At 41.1% G+C, this 22,914-nt stretch overlaps 1 protein-coding gene across 11 annotated transcripts in view; it reads left to right on the top strand.

Annotated features, from left to right (window-relative positions):
- The window catches only part of CELF1 (CUGBP Elav-like family member 1), a 76,230-nt gene that overhangs the window by 38,853 nt on the left and 14,463 nt on the right, over window positions 1–22,914 (top strand). For 3 of the 11 annotated variants that reach the window (XM_047690607.1, XM_047690602.1, XM_047690603.1), the window contains exons 2-10: window positions 429–468; window positions 4,074–4,145; window positions 5,431–5,582; window positions 16,171–16,358; window positions 18,059–18,141; window positions 18,522–18,570; window positions 20,839–20,973; window positions 21,521–21,600; window positions 21,937–22,098. In XM_047690607.1, the coding sequence (XP_047546563.1) occupies window positions 5,512–5,582; window positions 16,171–16,358; window positions 18,059–18,141; window positions 18,522–18,570; window positions 20,839–20,973; window positions 21,521–21,600; window positions 21,937–22,098 (768 nt within the window). In that variant the 5' untranslated portion in view covers window positions 429–468; window positions 4,074–4,145; window positions 5,431–5,511. The remainder of the gene's footprint in view (window positions 1–428; window positions 469–4,073; window positions 4,146–5,430; window positions 5,583–16,170; window positions 16,359–18,058; window positions 18,142–18,521; window positions 18,571–20,838; window positions 20,974–21,520; window positions 21,601–21,936; window positions 22,099–22,914) is intronic. The other 8 variants (XM_047690608.1, XM_047690606.1, XM_047690609.1 and 5 more) reach the window with 6 other exon arrangements.

Here is a 22,914-nt window from a genome sequence, read left to right as displayed (position 1 = left end):
TGATTGCTAAAAGAATTAGAAGGCCTTTAGCTTTGTTGTAGTTTCTCATCCAAAAGCAGATGGAAAAATGACTTTTTTGGTGACCTAAATGTACTGAATTTCAACCTCTTAAGTTGTAATCATTATGTTGCTATTTATTGTGACATTTGGGGACAAGCCTGTATTAAGTCTTCTAGTGTTTTTATTTCCCCATTTTTTACATTGATGGTATTCTTAAGTTAACTTTGAGATATTAAATGCAATTTATATTTTAAGGTATTGTGTACTTTAAAAAAATGGGAGGGGGGAGGTTTTGGGTTTTTTTGTTTTTGTTTTAATTCTCAGCCATGGTGACAAAAGGGGGCTTTTCTTAGGAAAGAAGCTACATGTCTGGAATTCTGAGAAGTATAGGCATGGCCCACTTATTTTTCTTTCCTTGGTTTTTTTAGAGTGAAGACATAGTCCAGAAAGGGAGGTGTAAAGCCACAGGTATGGGCTAACTGCTGGATGAGTGTGCTCTGTGGTCATCTCTTTAACCTTCTTGCATGAGGCCTGTTGTGCAAATTTGAAAACATTAAGGTGATGGCTTTTTTCCTACATTGTGAGATGTAATTTCCTGTTCCTAGGAAGCTAGGAATATTTTCTTGCTCTTCCTCAACTTTTTCTCCTTAGCTATTTCCCAAGGCAGTTTATCTCCCACTTGAAGTAGCTGCTGCCTTGTTCTAATATTGTGTGTGTGTGTGTGTGTGTGTGTGTGTGTGTGTGTGTGTGTGTAGCAAGTACTCTACACACAGCAACTACTCAGCTAACTTTCCTTCCCCATTCTGTGTCGTGCCTGAAAGACCCTTAGTAAACTAGAATGAGAATGAGGACAGAACTTAGTGGATTTCATACAAATACTACCCTCCTGAAACCAGAATTTGTTCAGCATAACTGATTTTGTAATTGATGCTGGAGTTGAAATAAAGTTTAAACTTACATAGTATATTGTTACCAACTAAGAGTTACCCTAAAGTTCCAAAACATTTTGGGATCTAAAAATATGACCTGATTTGAAAGGTGGTCACCATATGACAGGACGGTTTATTAGGTCAGAGTTAGTTTGAGAAAGTCCAAGGGAGGCTCTGAGTTTATACTTTTGCTGACAGCACTAAGCACAGAAGAGTATCTTTCTGCCAGTCCTTATCTTTGACAGTGATTGGGGGAGGAGGTAGTGGTGAGTAAGGTTATATAGGGGGAGGAAGTGGAAAACTTTTTAAATTTCAAAAAAGTGATAGGTAGGTTTCCTACCTTTAGCCTTGTCATATCCTCTCAGGGTACCATAAATGATAATTCTATAGTCAAATCAATTTGAATACAAAAATGACTGAACTTGGTGCTTTTTGTCTCACATCAGTTGTAGATTAGAAACAAAATTTTTTAAAAAGAAAGATTTTTAAAGATTTATTTATTTCAGAGAGAGCATCAGTGGTGGGTGGGGGTGGGTGAAGAACAAGGGGAGAGGGAGAAAGAATCTCAAGCAGACTCCATGCTGAATGCAGAGCGCTATGTGGCTATCCCAGGACATTATCCCAGATGATGACCTGAGCAGAAACCAAGAGTCAGACGCTTAATCTTCACCAAGCCACACAGGTGCCCCAGAAATACTCAATTTTTTAGTAAGTTCAAGCTGGTAAAGGTAATTTTAAGCTTAAATTTTAAGTTAGTTTGCTTGTTTTTTTTGTTTTTTTTTTAAAGATTTTATTTATTTATTTGACAGACAGAGATCAGAAGTAGACAGACAGGCAGGCAGAGAGAGTGGAGGAAGCAGGCTCCCTGCTGAGCAGCGAGCCTGATGCGGGGCTTGATCCCAGGACCCTGAGATCATGACCTGAGCCGAAGGCAGAAGCTTAACCCACTGGGCCACCCAGGTGCCCCAGCTTGGTTATTTTCAAGTAGCATCATTGGCTTGCTTCTTTTCTACATCCCTTCTGTCACCTAACAGCTAGAAGCTTTGGGGGCAAAATATCTAGTCCATTTAACTGTTGAGTTGTCATGACTTTTCCCTAGATTATTACATTTTTCCTTACATAGACTGATGGTGGTTTTTAATGACATAGGTTCTCTTTTATAATTTTACAGTAGGCTCTAATTTCCTCTATGCTCATATAACCAGGCTTCACATTTTTGCCCTTTAAAACACACTTAGGTTATTGGGGTGGAAGTATAAAGTCCCGTCACTTGCCATTGAACTCCCTGGTTCTATTAGTCAAGATAGCCTAACAATTGCATGTGCCACCTGGGCCTTTTTGCTCAACTATGCTTTTCTTTGCTCTTTCACTCTTCTGACAGAACAACTGATGGGACTTCTAGCATTTCTCTCTTCTAATCCAGTTTTTAAACTGTTTATTCCGTTCTGATATTCTAAATGCAGTGTGTGCTCTTCTTCAGAGGCTTTCCCTTATCTACCAATCAGCTTTAATGATTTTGGTTCTTAATGTTACAGCAGGCTGATTGCCCTGCCCTCACAACATTGGGCTTTTGAACTGTTGCCCTTAGAAAAGAAGTAGAGAATATTCAAGGCAAAGAAAACTAACACAGAACATCAGGGAAAGAAGAGGAAACCATGAATGTAAATTTATAGTGAGAGGACAGACGGTAAAAAGGAAGTGAGGGAAAATTAAAACCTCCTGCAGTGGACCCTTGGTTATAACCTTTCCTGCCATCTCTTTACTTCTAATGCATCCTTTGTGGAAAAAGCCTGGAATGTGTTTCTGATTAAGAAATTTAAAAAACAACTTATGGGCAGTTTTCTGTGAGTAATTGCTAATTCTGCTTTTAAATTTTTCTTTCTTAACATCTGCATTTTTGTATTTGAATAATTGTTTTTATCATTTGACTTTTTTATCTTTCTCTAACATTGTGACTTGTGATTGATATCCGTGCTTTCTTTTCCCACAAGCATGTTGAATTTAATTATACTGAGATGACTCTTGTGACCTGCCTAAAGAGAAGCACCCTCCTTCATGTAATAGCATTTCCATCTTTTAAGTTTTTAAAGCAGTCTTATCTTATAAATCATAAAATGGATTTTATTTTTTTTTTAAGATTTTTTTATTATTTATTTATTTGACAGAGAGAAATCACAAGTAAGCAGAGAGGCAGGCAGAGAGAGAGGAGGAAGCAGGCTCCCTGCTGAGCAGAAAGCCCAATGTGGGGCTCGAACCCAGGACCTGGGATCATGACCTGAGCCGAAGGCAGCGGCTTAACCCACTGAGCCACCCAGGCGCCCCCATAAAATGGATTTTAAAACATTACTCTAAAACCAATACTTTTCAGCCTTTGGCTTGGTAAAAATTAATGTAAGGAGTGCATATCCTTTCATACGCTGAGCAGTGCCTGGCTGCTCAGTAAAGTCTTCCACATTAAATACGCTTGTTATGCATGTGATTCTGATTTAAATGGAGATGGAGCTAGATATATTTTTAGTGAATAGTAAAAGCAATCACTAGTGAGATTCTTTAAAATTTGTCGATTCCTTCCTTTTTAAAGGAACCCTTGAACTAAAAAACAAAAAACCCTAATTTGGTTGTTGACCAACTCACGGAGTTACTTCTTTGTTCTGCTAGCTTTCTGTAGGAAGAAGCATGTGATCAGTTCCAGGGTGCATAGGAGAAACTAGGACAAACCTAACCAGTAACTTAACCAGTCCCAGCTAGGGTTACTGTCTTCTGCCTGCCTGACAGTCAGCACCTGGTGAACTGCGTGCTGTGTGCCCGTTGCAGTCTCCTCTCACTGCGGCCTGGTGCAGCATCGCCCTTCAGGAGGTGGAAGAGCTCCTGCACCTTCTGACTCTCAAGTAGTGGGTCAAAGGAGCCAGGGTCTCTGACAAAATAGAAGAGTGGTTAGCTGCTGTTTTAGTTCTTACTTTAGGATGGTTACGCCTGTTTATTAGAAGACACCGTTTCTCCTTCGGTGGTCAGATACGGACAGGGGTCCAGCACCATTAGCCAGGCTACAGCACTTAGGCCTATGTGATGACATGTTGCCTTTCGTTATTTTTGTTTTTAAGTAACGCTATACGTTTAGGAGTTCATTTGTTTACCTCTTTACAGGCTGAACATAACTTCCTTTTTTCAAAATTCCCTGTGTTGTGAACTGAGCTTGAGTGAAGTGAAATCTTTGAGGTAAGGCAATCCTCATGATAAAAATGGAAAGAAGGCCTGCGCAATGTGGGAGCCTTCAGAGATAGAGTTTTAGAGTCCCTGCCTAAATACTGAAATGCCACCATTTGTTGTTTGGAGGATGGGAAGCTAAATTGAGAACGGGAGCACCACATCTGCCTTGACTGCTAAGTATATCCATTTCTACTGCTCACCCATAATAGAATTTTTATGTGTGTGTTCATTAATCTTGGTTTTAGCATCAGTTTAAAGGAGGACGGAGAATGCAGAGAGTTTACATTATTCAGTCCTTCCTTTACATGGTTGACTTTTTGCTTCTAGTGGGCCCTGCTTTTCTCATTATTATCACTCTGGTGGTTTTTGTTTCTCTAGAAAGGTCATACAACAGAAAAGACATTGTTTCCTAGTACTCTGTCAAAAGGCAGAATATTACTTTTCATTTATATTTTCGCTTGTTAAATAGTCTGGTAAAAATAAGATTCAGGATAAAGTTTTGCCTATCCCATCTAATGAAGGTCATTGAAGCAGGAATTTTTTAAAAGTCCTTCACTCTGATGAGGACCCATTAGGGAGCACACTTTGGTCTCAACACACCATTGAGAAGTCAGGGTTGGTCCAGTGCAGTAGTAGTTAGTATGTGAGCCCTTGAGTTTTTGGTGACCAGTTCTTTAGCACCTTGCCTGTGGCCTGTTTCTGACCGTCTGAACCATCCCTTATGTGACTATGCTGAGGTTAGTTTGGACCCAGCATTCTGCTCATTGCTGTCTTTGGCACATGGAAGCTAAGCTTAAACCAAGGCCAACAACCCAGTTTTCCTTTCCAAAAACATTTTCAGACCACATGAGGTGAGCTTTTTTTCTTTTGTTTGTTTGTTTGTTTCTTTTTTTTTTTCCCCTAGCCGTTTTGTTTTTGTTTTGCGGGGGGGGGTTTGCTTTAGGTAGTTTTAGGGTTTGGGGCCCCTCAAAACCTGATTCGTGGAAAGGAGTTTGGAGGATGTGAAACAAGTTTGTGTTTCTTCTGCTCTGTTAGCTGCTGCTATCTTCATGGATCTGACACTCTATTTATCTGACAGCGCACTTAGTACTGCTTCGCCAGGGAAAATCACACAAACCCAGCCTGGCGCATCAGCACTTTCATTGTGTGCCGGGCTGAGCCTCCCTTCACATGCTCACATCCCCCCTTTAATCCAGTACTCCCTTTCCCCTCCCCAGTCCTGCCTGTTTCTGTGGCACTTATTGCTGGTTTCCCTGAGCTCCTGTTTCCACTTTGTGTTTTTTGTGGGGCCCAGGAAGCTAAAGCTGTGTGTATTTGTGGATCAGACAAGTGCAGCAAGTTAATATCATTGGCTTCTGAAGGGGAGAGTGAGGTGATGGCTGCGTTTAAGTTGGATTTCCTTCCAGAAATGATGGTGGATCATTGCTCTTTGAATTCCAGTCCTGTGTAAGTATTTTTGTTGTCTAATTTTTATCATAAGCAGAGGAACTGGGCAATTTTCTTTGTTATTTGATGAAACTAGTCCCTTTCCCTGAAAGAGGGAAGAAAAAATTGGGCGAGGAAGCCAAAGTTCACACTACTATTATTTTCTATTGTAGTCTGATTCTGTTTCATTACTGCTGATTTCCTTGGGGCTGTAACTAAGTTCTCTACAGAAGGGTGCGTTTGATATATGAGCAGCAACATCAACTCAAGTGTGTTGGCTCCTTCAGGCTGTAGTGTTTTCCCATATCATAGATTCCAAAGTATTTTTTTTTTTAACCTTAGCTTTACTGCTTTGTGTTGGATATGCAATTTCAAATTATCTTTTGGGAAATTATTTATATCAAATTCTTAGATTACAGAAGAGACTGGCTACCATAGCGTATGCAGAATGCTGTATTGGCATCTAAACTATAATCCCGGGCTCTGATTATTTTCCTAGTCTAACTGAAAATGCAACACAGTACATGATTTCAGGGATGTCAGATGGATCCCCCCCCCCCCCCAAAAAAAAGCAAAGCTGGATCAGTCTTGATTGGCAGTTTGCCCAGATCTTCAACATGGGAGCGAGAAACTAATCAGTGTGCAGTATTGTTCAGGAAGTGACACTGCCGTTGTATGCAGCTAAATTGCTAACCTGGCCTGAGCTGTGGCTTCAGGAAACCTGAGTGCAGCACTTGGTATAGAAGAACCCATTTCTAACTGCTGATTTCAGTTACTTTAACCAGGCTTCAAAGTACCTTGAAACCTCAAGCAGATGAGCCTTAGGTTATTCAAAGCCAAGAATATTAAGTGGTAGATTGGTCCTAGATAACAGTAGTAATTAATGTAAGGCCTTGAGAGCAGTCCTTCATTGGAAATCACTTTACCTTGGGATTACATGTAACAGGTGTGGGTAATAGATTCTGAACAGTTCTCTGTGGAATAGTTTGGGGGACCTCAAAGGTAGCTGGTTTGCTCCTTTGAAATGGATGCTATGCCTTCTCTGTAGTGTCCAAAATAATGGTAATTTAGATGTCTTTTTATGAAAGTTCTTTACTGCTAAAATTTTATTTTAGCTGCACATAACAGGTAAAATCACAATGAATGTCATCATAAAGACTTAATACATAATAGAAGGACTCCCATGTACCAGTATGTCTTTTTAGACATAGGATTTGTGGTTCATATTGTCTATCATTGTAACAGTATCTCTCTGTGCTTTGGCACTGCCTTTGGTCCTTAGATACAGCATTTTTCCTCAACCTGATTTCTCATCTTTCATGAGGTTAGACTAATTCAGTATCCCATGAAATCTGGATCACAGATCACTGCATGAAAGTTATCTGGAATGTAAAAATGCTGATCCCTGGACTCATGCCTACATATTCTTATGCTTAGAATAGGACCCCAGAATCTGTATTTTAGCAATGTCTTATGTGGTTTTCATGGACACTAAGGTTTGAGAGCCATTGGACTGAATGCAGCACATCCTGTTAGTGGTGATGGGGGAGGACACCATCACATCGTTTTTTCCCAAGTGCGTTTGCATTTATTTAATCCTCCATCCTACAGAAGCTGTAGGAAGTTAATTGGGCACAAGCTATTGCATTTTATAGTAAAGATGAAAAACCCAGTTGACAGAGGCTATAACTGACATGCCTGAGGACAGTTGATGTCAGCCTTGGACTTAAAATCAAGTTTAATGATACCCTTTTCTTATTTTTGCCCCCTAGACCAGGCTGCCTCAGGTGTCATTGAACCAGGTACCCATGAGCCCAGCTCCTCTCATTACTGCAAGGCCTCGGGCCCACTCTCATGGGTACTATATGCCAAAACACCACAGAGTTGAGAGGAAGGAAGTTCTTGAATGGTGTGTTTGCCACTTTTTTGTTGGATTCTCAGCCCTTCTTTTAATTCATACTCTTTAGCAGGAGACTTGACATCAGTGGTTTTCTCTTTCAAGTGATTTTTGCCTGGGAATGTAATCTAACAATGTATTTCAGAATTTCTTTACAACAAAAGAGAAAAATGGCTGCTGGAGGTGTGCAGGGGTTGGGGGACCTGAACTGTAGTTCCTGTTCTTATTTTTAACCATGTCCTTGATCTGCTCTGACCACTCTTCAACTTCCCTGGTTCCTCTTACTTTGCTTGTACCCTAGGAGATGGGTATTGTTTAGGAGTTGTAGCTCAGGCCCTTTTCTCTTGGCTTTCCCTTGGCTTAAAGGGGTATCGATGTACTTCTTTGATTCTCAGATCTCTGTGTTTTTCCCCCAAATGTCCCCTGAGCTTCCCATGCAAAAACACTTTCCCAGGGGCACCTGGGTGGCTCAGTGGGTTGAAGCCTCTGCCTTCGGCTCAGGTCATGATCCCGGGGTCCTGGGATCGAGTCCCACATCAGGCTCTCTGCTCAGCGGGGAGCCTGCTTCCCTTCCTCCCTGTCTGCCTCTCTGCCTACTTGTGATCTCTGTCTGTCAAATAAATGAATGAAATCTTAAATTAAAAAAAAAAAAAAACACTTTCCCATATTGTCTGTATTAGAACCCAAGAGTAATCAGTAACTACTTCCTTTTTCATCTTTTTCATCAAGGGATCTCCAAGTTATAGGGAATCCTGCCTCCAAATTTTTCAGCTTTGCTGAGACTGGGCCCTAATCTTAGGAGCTAGTTTGTGTGGAAATCTCTGTATTTTCCCATTCTGTTTCATCCTCTGTATTATTGCCAGTTGTTTGTTTGTTTGTTTAAAGATTTTATTTACTTGACAGAGCACAAGCAGTGGGAGCAGCAGGCAGAGGGAGAGGGAGAAGCAGGCTCTCCACTGAGCAGAGCCCAACATGGGGTTCTGTACCGGGACCGTGGGATCATGACCTGAGTCTAAGTCAGATGCTTAAACAACTGAGCCACCCAGGCGCCCCTGCCAGGTGTCTTTTAAAAGACAAATCTGATCACTTCCTTGTTTAAAAATCTTGGAATAAAGTCTCAGTTTGTCAGTATTACATGAAAAGCTCTTCACTGGGTCTCTCCAATTTGTTTATTCTCATTGATTTTTCTAGTGTTTTCTCTTTTTTCTAATCTTTTAAAATGTTTGTGTCCTCTCCCCTTTCTCAAGTCCGTTTCTACCTTTCTAATGCTGTCTCGCTCTCTTCTCTTCTCTTTTTTCTTAGTCCTTACCACGTCCTCCTCATGCCGTACTGTAACGCAGTGTTTCCAGCCCTTCTGTCCATTCAGCTTAAACCCCTGCCCTCCTCCCCCAAACAAAACAAAACCATCCAGCCACTTTCTTTCACAGAACTTTTATATATCCGTGAAAATATTTGTAGGGCATTATAGTTGAGTCCTTCCAATTGTTCAGTGCCATTGCCTTCAGGGCAATATTGCTCAGTCTCCTTTTATAGCACCCTCTCGTGTGTAATGTCTCTTACATAGTAGGAACTTGGGAAATACAGTTGAATGAATGATAAACCCTATGAGGTGTTTTTTTTTTTTTTTATAATTAAAGGTAGTTACTGAAATAAAGTCTCCAGATGTTATCTCTGATACTGTGAAGGCTGAAAACCTTCACAAGCAGATGTTAGCCTGTGCACTTGTTGAAAGATGATTTAAAAACCTTTATTACTAGCTTTTTCTAGTACCTAACACCCCAACTAACAGAAAGATTTCCCTTTATCCAAATGGAAATTCTTCCTTCCAGCATACATGCTTTTTGTCTTGTTCACACTAGAGAACAGCTGGTAAGTAATTGAGGCCAGTGTTTCTGGGTCCTTTTTATTCTCATGTTCTTCTGGGCAGTTTCCACAGCACAGAGAGGGACTTGTTATGGGTAGGTGGGTGGCTGGAGATTGAGAAGCAGCAAATATTTATGCCCCTTGGGGAGGTGGAAGGGTTGGTAAGTATCTAAAATTTTTCTCTTTCTGTAGTGAACAAATGGAGGTCAACAGGTAGTGAGAAGGGGGGAGAGAAAAAAAATGAGTAGCAAAAGGTTTTGGAAATGATTTTTTAAAATTTATTGAAGTATAACTGACATACAGTATTATTTAGTTTCAGGTGTACAATGTGCAGTGATTTGACATTTGTATTGTGAAATGGTTATGACTGTTTAATTACTATCTGTCACTTTACAGAGTTAATAGTTTTTGTTTTTTCTTTTTTAAGATTTTATTTTATTCATTTGACAGAGAGAACACAAGCAGGGGGAGTGGGAGAGGGAAAAGCAGGCTCCCTAATGAGAAGGGAGCCCGACATGGGGCTTGGTCCCGGGACCCTGGGATCATGACCTGAGCCAAAGGCAGACACTCAACCAACTGAGCCATCCAGGCGCCCCAATGGAGTTAATAGTTTTATTTACTGTATTCCCATGCTGTACATCACATCCCCATGTTTTATTTTATAACTGGCAATTTGTATTTATTAATCCCCTCTACCCATTTCTTTCCCCCTAAGGACATTGTTTTTTTTTTGTTTTTTTTTTGTTTTTTTTTTTTTTTAAGATTTTATTTATTTATTTGACAGAGAGAGATCACAAGTAGACGGAGAGGCAGGCAGAGAGAGAGAGAGAGGAGGAAGCAGGCCTCCTGCCGAGCAGAGAGCCCGATGTGGGACTCGATTCCAGGACCCTGAGATCATGACCTGAGCCGAAGGCAGCGGCTCAACCCACTGAGCCACCCAGGCGCCCAGGACATTGGTTTTTTTTTTTTTTTTAAATTTAAGATTTTATTTATTTATTTGACAGAGAGAAATCACAAGTAGGCAGAGAGGCAGGCAGAGAGAGAGGAGGAAGCAGGCTCCCTGCTGAGCAGAAAGCCCGATGTGGGGCTCGAACCCAGGACCTGGGATCATGACCTGAGCCGAAGGCAGCGGCTTAACCCACTGAGCCACCCAGGCGCCCCGCAGGACATTGTTTTTAAACAGGTAGAAAGTTAGTATTTGTCAGCCTGTTTGGCTGCAAGGAACAGATACTCACTAGAGCTAGCATATATTCACATATTAAAGGGTTTTTTTTGGTAAGGACACACATGGACTAGATTGTAGTGTAATCAGGAATTCCACAGCTGGAAGACCTGGAAACTCCCATATTTCTGACCGTGGACACATGTTCTTCTCTCTGCATGTGCTGCTACTTTTGCTTTTCACCCCCCTCATATATGGGTACAGCATGACTTTGCCTTGCCACTGCCCTTCCAGCCTGTTTTCTTACTACTCTTGTTCTGCCTGTATGTGTCTCTCTCTCTAATTAAGATCTAATTCACACAGCATAAAATTTACCCTTTTATTTTTTAATTTTTAAAAAAATGTTTATTTATTTGACAGAGATCACAAGTAGGCAGAGAGGCAGGCAGAGAGAGAGAGGAGGAAGCAGACTCCCCACAGAGCAGAGAGCATGATGTGGGGCCCGATCCCAGGACCCTAGGATCATGACCTGAGCTGAATGAAGGCAGAGGCTTTAACCCACTGAGCCACCCAGGTGCCCCAAAATTTACTTACCCTTTTAAAAGTGCACAATTCAATGACTTAAAAAAAAAAAAAAGATTTTATTTATTTACTTGACAGAGATCACAAGTAGGCAGAGAGGCAGGCAGAGAAGGGGGTGGGGAGCAGGCTCCCTGCTGAGCAGAGAGCCCGATGCAGGGCTCCATTCTAGGATCCTGGGATATGAGCTGAAGGCAGAGGCTTTAACCTGCTGAGCCATCCATGTGCCCCAATTCAATGACTTTTAATACATCTACAAAGTTGTGCAGCTTGTCACCACTAATTGGAGAAAACTTTTATCACCCTAAGAAGAAATCCTGTAACCATTAGCAGTCATCCTCCCCACCCCCGGTTCCCATTCCTAGGCACCTGCTAACCTGCTTTCTGTTTTCACAGGTTGGTCTCTTCTGACAGTTTCACATAAAAGAAATCGCACAATGTGTAGCCATTGGTGATTGGCTTCTTTTACTTGGCATCATGTTTTCAGCCTTCATCGATGTGTAGCATGACCTCTGTTATCTCTTGCTATTGCTCTTTTATCTTGTCAACTTACACTTTCTCTAGTTGCAGCTTTCCTGCTTCTGACTTCACCACTGCCTATTTCTGTTAACCAGTTCCAGATTCTTTAGAGCAGTGTTCTGTGCCATAGAATTTTCTGTGATGATAAAAATGTTCTCTGCCTCTGCTATCCTATACAGTAGCCAGTGGCCAGTCCTATTGACTTGCTCTGTGTAGCCATAAGGAACTTGATTGGCCTCTCCTGTCCTTCTGTTTTAGGAATAGGTCTTAGATTTCTGGCTAGCCAGTTGATTAGTTTGCTGGGTTAAGATCCACCCCCTGGTCTAGTTAGCTGGGGCCAAGGGATAGGAGAGGGAGACAGAACATCAACTCTGCCCTCCTCAGCTGGGCCTGGGGCCAGAAAGTTTTGAGAGAGCGATAGGAGAAAGAGAGAAGAGAGGGTTCAAGAATTCTGAACAAATGTGTACTTTAGAAATAAAGCTCTTTGTTTTCTCTCTCCTGTCTCTCTTCCAAATTGTTTCGCTCTTTTCCTTTGGCATGTTCCATCAAGAATCAGGGTAGACAGGGCAGCCTCTGGTTCTGATCTTTCATAATTTCTCATTCTTAATGATTTGCCAGTTGCTGCCAGGAACAGAAACATAAAAAGAGCTATGTTGGTGCTGTGCCTGTCCTTTAAAACACTTGCTGCCTCCTCCTCTCCCTACTTACCTCACTGCTACAGGCCCCGCTTTTCCTCTCTTCCATTCTGCTCTCAGGTCAGTACTTTCACAAAGGATAAGAGTTTCCATAGACTTGCCTCTTAGGAGTGATGGGAACAGGATAGATATTCTCCAGAGGGCTGAATTTATGGTTCTTGAATACGGGTAATAAATACCAGTAATTGATGACCACTGACTCTGTAGAGCTCTCCGTCAATGGGGAGGTAAGGCACACATTTGAAAGTGTTTTTAGTGACATATAGACTAAATGCCATACATGGGTGTTGTGGGCTCCTTGCCATATCACACTGAGACTCTTGTCCCCAGGTAACTTTTTTTGTGCAATGGTGACTTTTAACTAAGGACAACATGCATACTGGAGTTATGTGTGGAAGGTTGAGGATAGGACATTGTTCTCTGACATAGTAACAGTTGATTACCCACGTTTTCCTTACTCACCAATACATACCACATTTCACACAGTGTCTGGCTTATATAACTAAGTGCCCAGTATTTGTTAGAGGAAGGAATAAGTCAGTGCAAAAACTCTAGTTACCTGATAGCCACGGCATCTTAACCTGGCCTAATTTGCTGTGCACTAGAAGTGTTTCTCAGATTGGTGAAGGACAGTGTTCTATGCCTGCTACCACCCAACTTATAAACCACAGTTCAAAACAGTTCAGTAGAAAAACAAACTAATAAGGTGTAAGCTTGTATTTTGCATCTTATTTATTTATTTATTTTTAAGATTTTATGTATTTATTTGACAGAGATCACAAGTAGACAGAGAGGCAGGCAGAGAGAGGAGGAAGCAGGCTCCCTGCTGAACAGAGAGCCCGGCTTGATCCCAGGATCCTGGGATCATGACCTGTGCCCAAGGCAGAGGCTTTAACCCACTGAGCCACCCAGGTGCCCCAGCATTTTGTATCTTTTTATTATCACTAGATTGAATATATATAAAATTACTTAGCTCAATTGCTGTAGAAGTTTCTAAAGGGTTAAGTGTGAAGATTTCCCCTGGTTCTTGGGCACTTTGAATAGCCCTGGTCTAGGGGATTCTTCCAGCTAATGAAACGGTACACACGCTGATGGGGGGAAAGAGTGGTACATGGAGTGGGTGGACATGAAGAAACGGAGAAGGATTTGGAGAGTAAAGAGAGAAAGGGAGGGCATTTATCTAGAATGCCAAGTCTCTACTATACTTTTGGATAAACCATAATTCATATATATTGACTCTGCTTATGCTTTGGCACTAAACTGTGATGTAGAAAATGTAGAAATGGCACACAAATGCAAAAGAAAGGGACAGACAGAGCTGTTGCCTCCAGTGTAATTATGAATTGATAAACCTCCACCTCTTTTCAAAAATAGTGTCAACATCGGGCGCCTGAGTGGCTCAGTGGGTTAAAGCCTCTGCCTTCGGCTCAGGTCATGATCCCAGGGTCCTGGGATGGAGCCCCGCGTTGGGCTCTCTGCTCAGCGGGGAGCCTGCTTCCCTCTCTCTCTGTCTCTGCCTGCCTCTCTTCCTACTTGTGGCCTCTGTCTGTCAAATAAATTAAAAAAAAAAAAAATAGTGTCAACATCATTATCATCAAAACATATTCTGAGCACCATTTGGGTTCTCAGTTAACCCTCCTTTAGAACAGAAATATGATTAAAGACCGGCAGCATTTTAATAAAATCATATTAAAGCTGGTAATTGAACTTGTTGGAGGCAAATTGTAGGGAGCGAACACCATTGTTTCATTAGTCATGGGACTTTTTTTTTTTTAAATCATAGTAGCATGAGTTCTGTTAGAATATTGTGATTAAGCTTCTAAAATCAACTACAAGTATATTTTTACAAAAATTGCCTCACACAGTTTTGAATTAGTAAAGGAAAGCCAGTAAAACAGTGCATTTCAAAACACTCAGGCAAAAAAGAATATTGATCCTGCGAGAATCAAATAATCACAGGCGATACTAGCTGCTCTTTAATTTGTGAGCCCTCTTTGTGCACAACATTCATTTTTATCAGGATTAGTTGCTTAAATTCAGTGGGGAGTTATTGAGAACACGAAATTGCTCCCATGGCACATCTGAATACTTCTTTGAACTAGGTGCTATGCCAGGGGTGGCTGCAAGAATGAATTGCAAATAAAACACTTTGGAACTGTCAGTCTAGTTGGGAGAGGGAGATAACTGCCAGATGATGCTAAAAGATGGGAATATTATAATGAAGGTGGAAATTTAGTACTCTTTGAGTCCTGACGAAGCTGACTAACCTGAAAGTATGGGAAACCTTCACAGATACCGTGATAAGAGTTGCTCTATATATGCCATTTGTCTTAGACTTTTGATATTTAGTGCTAGATTCAGTCAAGGTGTTGTGTAAATAGCCCCTGTGGGGTTTACAGTTATGAGAAATTTAGGAATTAACAGGCCTCCTGGGTGGCTCAGTCATTAAGCATCTGACTCGATTTCCAGTGAGGTCACGATCTCAGGGTAATGGGATAGAGCCCTGGGGCTCCACACTCAGTGGACAGTATGCTCGAATTTCTCCCCTGCTTCCTCTGACCCTCCCCCAGCACTTGTGGACGTGCTTGCAGTGTGCTCACTCCCTCTATCAGTTAAATCTTTTTAAAAAAGAAATACAGGAATTAAAATACAGAGGTTGAACTACCTGCGGAGATTCAGCCTTTTCAGGGATTTCAGATAGTGTTCAGAAGATAGCAGTGGTGGGAGGGCGCCTGCGTGGCTCAGTTGGTTAAGCAGCTGTCTTCAGCTCGGGTCATGGGATCCAGTCCCGCATTGGACTCCCCGCTCAGTGGGGAGTCTGCTTCTTCCTCTAACCTTCCCATGTCTCATGCCCTCCCTCTCCCTCTCTCTCTCTCTCTTTCTCAAATAAATTTTAAAAAAGAAGAAGATAGCAGTGGTGGAAAAGCTATTGTTTTGCTAGAAAACTAGTTTTATTTAGTGTTGATATTAGGACATGGCAAATTTGAATACGATGAAGCGATTTCTGGATTAAGCACACACTAACAGAATAGTTAACCATGCTGGTTGTTTGGAATTTAAGTTCCAAACTTAAATTAGTGGTTGAGATGAATGCTAAGAGTAAGATCTTGGGCAGTGGTAAGAGAAGGACTTTGATTCATTCTGGAAATATTTGTAGTCCAGGAAGGACTCACCCTAGGTTTTTGGCAGTGGAGGGATAAAAATGAAGGTATTTTAGTAGGATCATTACAAGTTTGATGTGATAGGATTGTGACAGTCTAAAAGGCAAAGCTTTTCTTGCTTTCCTCCCTCTTCCTACTCCCCTCCCCCATTGGGTGGGGCTCAAACTCACAGCCCTGAGATCAAGAGTCACATGGTCTACTGTCTGAGCCAGCCAGACGCCCCAGGCCAACATTGTTTTACTCTTTTCTTAGCTCAGGCCTTGGAAATCAAGTGCTTCTCTTCCAAAATCTACTAAAAGAAAACTTTTACCTGTCATGTATATATCGGGAGTCCTGAATCTTATCCATAATCAATAGTCCTTTCTGATTTTTATGTATATTTTAAAAAGTTTTCTTAACTGTGCTTCAAAACAATGAAAACTTGCATAGAAACTTTACCTCTTAAGTTCTGAGAATTTTCATGCTAGACAAGGAATGAGTGCTGCTTAGTTCCTTAGTTAAAACCCAGATTTCCTGATCAGAATGTGACTTGAGTTTGGGATCTAATGGAAGGCGTGGCCATGGGTGAAGGTGAGGATGGGAGACCTCTGGTATATTGAATGGCAGTAGTAAAAAGGAGTAGAATTCTTTCCCCCTACTTTTTCAGAAAGTAGTTGAGATGTTTAAAGAAAAGTAACATCCCCCTGGAGAGCACCGTGAATACGTAAAAGAAGCTGTATTTTGTTTCATGCAGCTCAAAGAAAATGAACGGCACCCTGGACCACCCAGACCAACCGGATCTTGATGCTATCAAGATGTTTGTGGGCCAGGTTCCGAGGACCTGGTCTGAGAAGGATTTGAGGGAACTCTTTGAACAGTATGGTGCTGTCTATGAAATCAATGTCCTAAGGGATAGGAGCCAAAACCCTCCTCAGAGCAAAGGTAAGGCTTTGGGTTTTATAGGTAGTTTCTGTCTTGTGCGTGCTGTCACTCGTTGCCAGAATGCTCCTCTGTTCACATTCTAAAGGGAGGAAATATGTCCTTTTATAGTAGTTACATTTTCCAGACCAAACACATTTAATGGCATAAAAATAAAAAGTTAAGGTGAGGTCATGAAGATAATTTGTAAATTGGATTGTAGGTGGTCCTTTGTGAGAGCTCTAAATTCAAGAGACAGACTCGTGAGTGTTTGCGTGTCTCTCCTTCTTTTTTTTTTTTTAATGTGAGTGTCTCTTAATCTTGGGAGTGGAATGACAGAGTTGAAATAAATAACTGCGTAAAGTTTTGTTTGGTGTTTTGGCTAGACTAAGCTGAAAGAAAAAGACTGTCTACACCATACCTGTGGATTTCTGTTAGTGTTACAGAGGCCTTGCAGGATGGCTTAGCAACCAGGACGGACCTGTTTGTAGGTAACCTGTTTGTTGTAGCCTACACGATACCTACCAGAGTGGAAGCTTTATGAAAGCAGTGGTAGAAAAGGCATTAGCTTTGCCCTGTACATGCACCTACAGTATTCCTTCCAAATAACCGATTTCAGAATAATAATCTGGGGAAGCTGTTCTGCAGTGCAGATGGGAGCAAGCAGGATTGCTATGTTTGAAGCCAGCTTAGTAACAGGATCTAGGAGCAGAGAAATTATTTTCTTTTTGTGGCATAGTTAACCGAAAATAAAAAGTATTATAGTTTCTGAAAATGACTGGTGATATAACATGCAGTGATTTAGAATCTTTTTTTTTTTTTTTTTAAGTTTTTTTTTTTTTTTTGACAGAGATCACAAGTAGACAGGCAGGCAGAGAGAGAGAGAGAGAGGGAAGCAGGCTCCCTGCTGAGCAGAGAGCCCGATGCGGGACTCGATCCCAGGACCCTGAGATCATGACCTGAGCCGAGGGCATCGGCTTAACCCACTGAGCCACCCAGGTGCCCAGTGATTTAGAATCTTAATTGCAGTGATTTTGAAAGGAATCAGTATTGTGTATCGTGGGACTAGGAACCCATATTTATAAGACGCACTTCTCCCTTCCTGTCCCTAATAAAGATAGAAAGCACAAAATCTGCAGATCTCCTCAGTCAGGGCCATGTGCTGTTAGAAGCTTAATTATATTTGATTAAAACCAAGGGTCCAAAAAAGGATATTAAGAGTTTCTTGCTCTTTAGTCATTTTATAACTTAATAAATGATAATTACGTTTGAGGCATATGGTAGAAATTGGCTACAGTGTAAGGAGGGATTTATTCTGAGAAAGAATGAGTTCCTGGTAGACTACAAGTCACAGGAATGCAGGGCCCTGTCTCTTTTGTTTGTTCCTGCATGTCTTGCCCGGTACACTTACCTGGTGCTCCAAGTAGGGTGGGTTGGATGACATGGTACTATGACATGGGTAAGGGAAGTTGTCTTTCCCAGAGAAGTTAGAGGAGCAGCTAAAGAATTTTAGTAGAACTCACAGACTGTAACAATAAAGAAAATGCACAGAGAGTAATGTAAGGGTTTTTCTGCTTCTCTCTCTTGGAAGCAGTTGGGGGGTGGGTTGCTAATTTTAATAAACCTAGCTTTCTCTTTGAAGTTCCAGTATATCCATGGAGGAGGGAGTATTCCAGGAATTGCCTGCTTTCAAAGGTGATTTGTTGAAATTTTATTTATTTCAGGGTGCTGTTTTGTTACATTTTACACCCGCAAAGCTGCATTAGAAGCACAGAATGCTCTTCACAACATGAAGGTCCTCCCAGGGGTAAGAATTCTCCTACCAGTAAGTGGAACTGTGGAGGTTTTGACATACGGAACATACTTACACATGTCAGGCACATACTGAAGAACCATTTTGAGGAAAAGGTGACTGCCAGAGTCATTGATACAGAGGAGAACATAAAGGGAACGTTTCAAAGAAGATAGGCTGAAAGTGGTTTAGTTCTCTCTTAGCCAAGAGAATTTTGACTTCTTGATTCTCATTCTGTCTATTTTGATATTTTGGGAAGGAATGATCATGAGGCAGATGTTAAGGCCAGAGAAGATTCTTAAGGCTCTAGTTTCAGTATTGCCTTTAGAGTCCTCATTTATGTTTCTGTGCCTTCAGTGTGTACAGTGATGATATGTATGTGTTTTCCTTTTTAGATGCATCACCCTATACAGATGAAGCCTGCCGACAGTGAGAAGAACAATGGTAAGCAGTTGTGTAAAGCCCTCCCCTGATTAGGTTTTTTCTAGTTTACTATTCGTTCTGATGGTATCTGGATTGTATTTGCTTTAAGCAATCATTTGTTTTTGTTTTTGTTTTTTTTTAACTGACATCTAAGTGACAAAATGTGTGCAGCATAATGATTCAGTCCTTGTTTATATTAGAAATGATCTCCCATGGTAAGTCTGGTCAGTATCTGTCACCATACAAAGTTCTAAAAATGTTTTTCTTTTGATAAGAATTTTTAAGATCTTCTTTCTTTTTCTTTTTCTTTTTTTTTTTTTTTTTAAGATTTTATTTATTTATTTGTCAGAGAGAGAGGAGCGAGAGCGAGCACAGGCAGACAGAGTGGCAGGCAGAGGCAGAGGGAGAAGCAGGCTCCCCACCAAGAAGGAGCCCAATGTGGGACTCAATCCCAGGACACTGGGATCATGACCTGAGCCGAAGGCAGCCGCTTAACCAACTGAGCCACCCAGGTGTCCCTAAGATCTACTTTCTAAGCAACTTTTAAATATACAGTACAGTCCTGTTAACTAGTGACCATGTTAAATTATTTTATAATGGGAAGTTTGTACCTTTTGATACATACAAGTTTTTGATCCATTTTGCCCTTTTTCCCCAGTCCCTTATGCCCGAACTTTGGCAACCACTAGTCCTGTTCTGTGTATCTGTGAACTTCTGGGTGTGTGTGTGTGTGTGCGTGTGTGTGTGTGTTTTGTTTTTTAAGGTTTTACTTGTAAGTGAGAGCATACAGTATCTTTCTCTGACTTATTTCACTTAGCATCATGCCCTCAGGGTCCATCCATGTTGTCACAAATGACAAGATTCCATGCTTTTTTATGGCCGAATAATATCTGCAGTGTGTGTATGTGTGTACACACATTTTCTTTATCCGTTCATCTGTTGATGGACACATTTCCATTTCTTGGTTCTTGAAAATAATGCTGCAGTGAACATGGGTGTACAGCTTTTTTGGGTAAGATTTTATTTTTACATAATCTCTACAACCAGTGGGAGACTTGAACTCACAACCCCACGATGGAGAGTTGCATGCTCCACTGACTCAGCCAGCTAGGTGCCCTGGGTGTGCAGCTTTTTGAGTTAGTGTTTTCATTCTCTTCTATCTCTGTTCTTGTTTGCACTCACTTTCTCCCTCTCTCAAATATTTGTCTTTTTTAAAGATTTCATTTATTTAAGAGAGTGAGAGAAACAGAACGAGCAGAGGGAGAGACAGAGGGAGAGGGAGAAGCATACTCTTTGCTGACCAGGGAACCCAGCCTGGGGATTGATCTCAGGACTCCGGGATCATGACCTGAGTTGAAGGCAAATGCTTAACTGACTGAGCCACCCAGGTGCCCCTAAATAAAATCTTTAAAAATGATAATAATAAATTGTTTTTTTTCCTTAAATACGGTAAACAATGAGATAAATAGAGTTGATAGGTAAACAGTATAAGAACATTTTAGAATAAAATGGGATGTCTTTGATCAACATAATTTCTTAGGGACAGAAATGGGGGTGGGAGGATGGACAGACTAAGGAGGAGAACTTAGTCCTTAAGAGATGAATCAAAAAAAGAAAAATGACAATTACACTCACTGAAAGGTGTGTTGTGTTTCTCTTGTCATATCAGGTCAGTGTGAAAACTTGTCCTTTGGTACAGTAGTACTGCTAGTAAGAACAAACATCACTAAGTGCTACACAAGATGCTGAGTGCTTTGCATTTAAAACCTACAGCTGCCTTTGGTTTTTTGTTTGTTTGTTTTTAAGATTTTACTATTTATTTGACAGAGATCACAAGTAGGCAGAGAGGCAGGCAGAGAGAGAAGGGGAAGCAGGCCCCCTGCTGAGCAGAGAGCCCAATGCGGGGCTGGATCCCAGGACGCTGGGATCATGACCTGAGCTGAAGGCAGAGGCTTTGAGCACTGAGCCACCCAGGCACCCCTACAGCTACCTTTGAGATGAACGTCATTATCCCTATTAATCAGGTGACAATCATGGAATGGCTAAGTAACTTTGACAAGATGACAAAACTACTGTATGTCATCTAAATGCTTCCTGTTTAAATTTTAAGGTACAATTGATTATAAGAGGAGGTGCTAAATGATGAAAAAATGCTTATCTTAGAATCCAGGTAATATGATATATAGGCATAGAGCCAGGATTCAAATATAGACAGTCTGACCCCAGAGTCTGTGCTACACTATGTCTTGTAGTTATAATGTTCAAGCCTTTCGTGTTTTACTCTCTTAGCAGTGGAAGACAGGAAGCTGTTTATTGGTATGATTTCCAAGAAGTGCACTGAAAATGACATCCGAGTCATGTTCTCTTCATTTGGACAGATTGAAGAATGCCGAATATTACGAGGACCTGATGGACTGAGCCGAGGTAGGTATATTTCTAGCTTTTAAAGATACTTAAATTTGGAGTCTCTTTTAGTTGGACCAGTGGAAACCAATGATCCCTACCCCACATCGCCTTGTCTTGATGGAGAGGTTGGGCTTGGTGTTGTAAGTCTAGGTCCCATCATGGCTACTCCTACCAGTTGATTCCTTTAGAATTGTCCCAGCCCCCTAAGGAGTCTACATTCTGCACTATAGTTTCATGTGTTAAAATTTTCTCTTTTTGTGCTTGGAGAGGTCCTTAATGCCAAAGTGGAACACTTTCTTCTCAAGAGGAACTAGAGGATTGTGATTCCTCCTTTATCCCTTTATCGAGTTCTTTCTTTCCTGTTGTGCTTCCCAGGTTATTCTTGAAAGCAGGTAGCACTGTTATGATGTGTCTGTCTCCTCCACTAGATCTTAAGCCCCCTGAAGGCAGGAACCATATCTGTATTGCTAGCATAGTACTTGGCACATAATAGGTGCTCAGTAAATGTCTATCAGATAATTAATAAGCAAATGAATGAATGAGTTATTGACACTTCTCTTACCAGGTTGTGCATTTGTGACTTTTACAACAAGAGCCATGGCACAGACGGCTATCAAGGCAATGCACCAAGCACAGACCATGGAGGTAGGGAGCAGATGACTGAAAAGGGAAAGTTCCTTAGCCTGAGAGTACTAGGACAGTTGGCCATCAAAGCTCTGCAGCATGTACAGCATCCGATTGCCCTAAAGGTTAAGCAGGCTAAACATCTTAAATGAAAAAAAAAATAATGCTCTCTTTGAAATTAACGTACTTGAAGTAGTCCTTTTAAATATGTCTTTTGCCACTTGTGTCTATCAGGAAGAGAGTCATTTGGCAGTGAATGAAATTAGAATGCATCCTGTGTGTCACTACAAAGGAGGATTTTTTTTTTCCTTCATGCAGAAGGAGGAATTTGACCCTTTGGCTTTGGTGTTTTCATAGGGTTGCTCATCTCCTATGGTGGTAAAATTTGCTGATACGCAGAAGGACAAGGAACAGAAGAGAATGGCCCAGCAGCTCCAGCAGCAGATGCAGCAAATCAGCGCAGCATCTGTGTGGGGAAACCTTGCTGGTCTAAATACTCTTGGACCCCAGTATTTAGCAGTGAGTCTTTGTGGTTTGCTTTCTGCAGACTGTGCAAGCTCTCAGCTGTTTCTTCTTGTGCTATCCCTAGCTAATAGACACAATGGCATTTGCAACTTGAACATGTCAAAGTTTTTCGTAAAACTTCAGGCAGTGCAATATTCTTTATGTTAATATATCTGTTTCACCATCTCTCTCTTCTCTCTCATTACACATCTTGGGTTATATCTTGAGACTTTGCTACTATTAAAGTGAAATCCTGATTTCCTGATAGAAAGATTTAGAAATACCTTGTATGTCCCTGTCCCTTTAGTTTTTTTAAAAGAAGATCTTGAGGAAATTTTAACTGCCAAATATCTTTCTCCATAGTTCTTTCTCCCAGATGTAGAAGTATCTTTAAAGTCCTTATCGAGTCCTCCCTGAAGAGTATGATAAATGTTTCTTTCCACTGACTAAGAGGTCAAGATACTGACATGGACATTATTAAATGAGTATTACAGGTGTCTATTTGAGTTGTAGACAGCATTGTAAATAGGTAGATCCTTTAATATGATCTTGCTTTTGTTGAGTTTGAGTCGTGTAGTCCAAAGGCTCCAGTTTGTTATTTAGATTCTCTAGATCTACGGTACATATTACAGGGGATCACCACTGCTTTAACCCTTAAAAGAATAGCAGACAGAGCAAGACGCTTAAAACTGTCTCATCTGTGAAGCTATCACCGAAGGAAAATCGGTGGTGAAACCGTTAGATGTGTATGTATAGTCCCAAAAATATACACATAAGAATAATTACAGTCTTTCATTCCTCATCCTTTAAAACGTTGTTCTATATAGGAAC

The sequence above is a fragment of the Lutra lutra genome, chromosome 10, assembly GCF_902655055.1.
Source record: "Lutra lutra chromosome 10, mLutLut1.2, whole genome shotgun sequence".
Classification (NCBI taxonomy): domain Eukaryota; kingdom Metazoa; phylum Chordata; class Mammalia; order Carnivora; family Mustelidae; genus Lutra; species Lutra lutra.
Note: the sequence above shows the minus strand (reverse complement) of the source record. Positions and strands in the feature narration are given on the sequence as shown.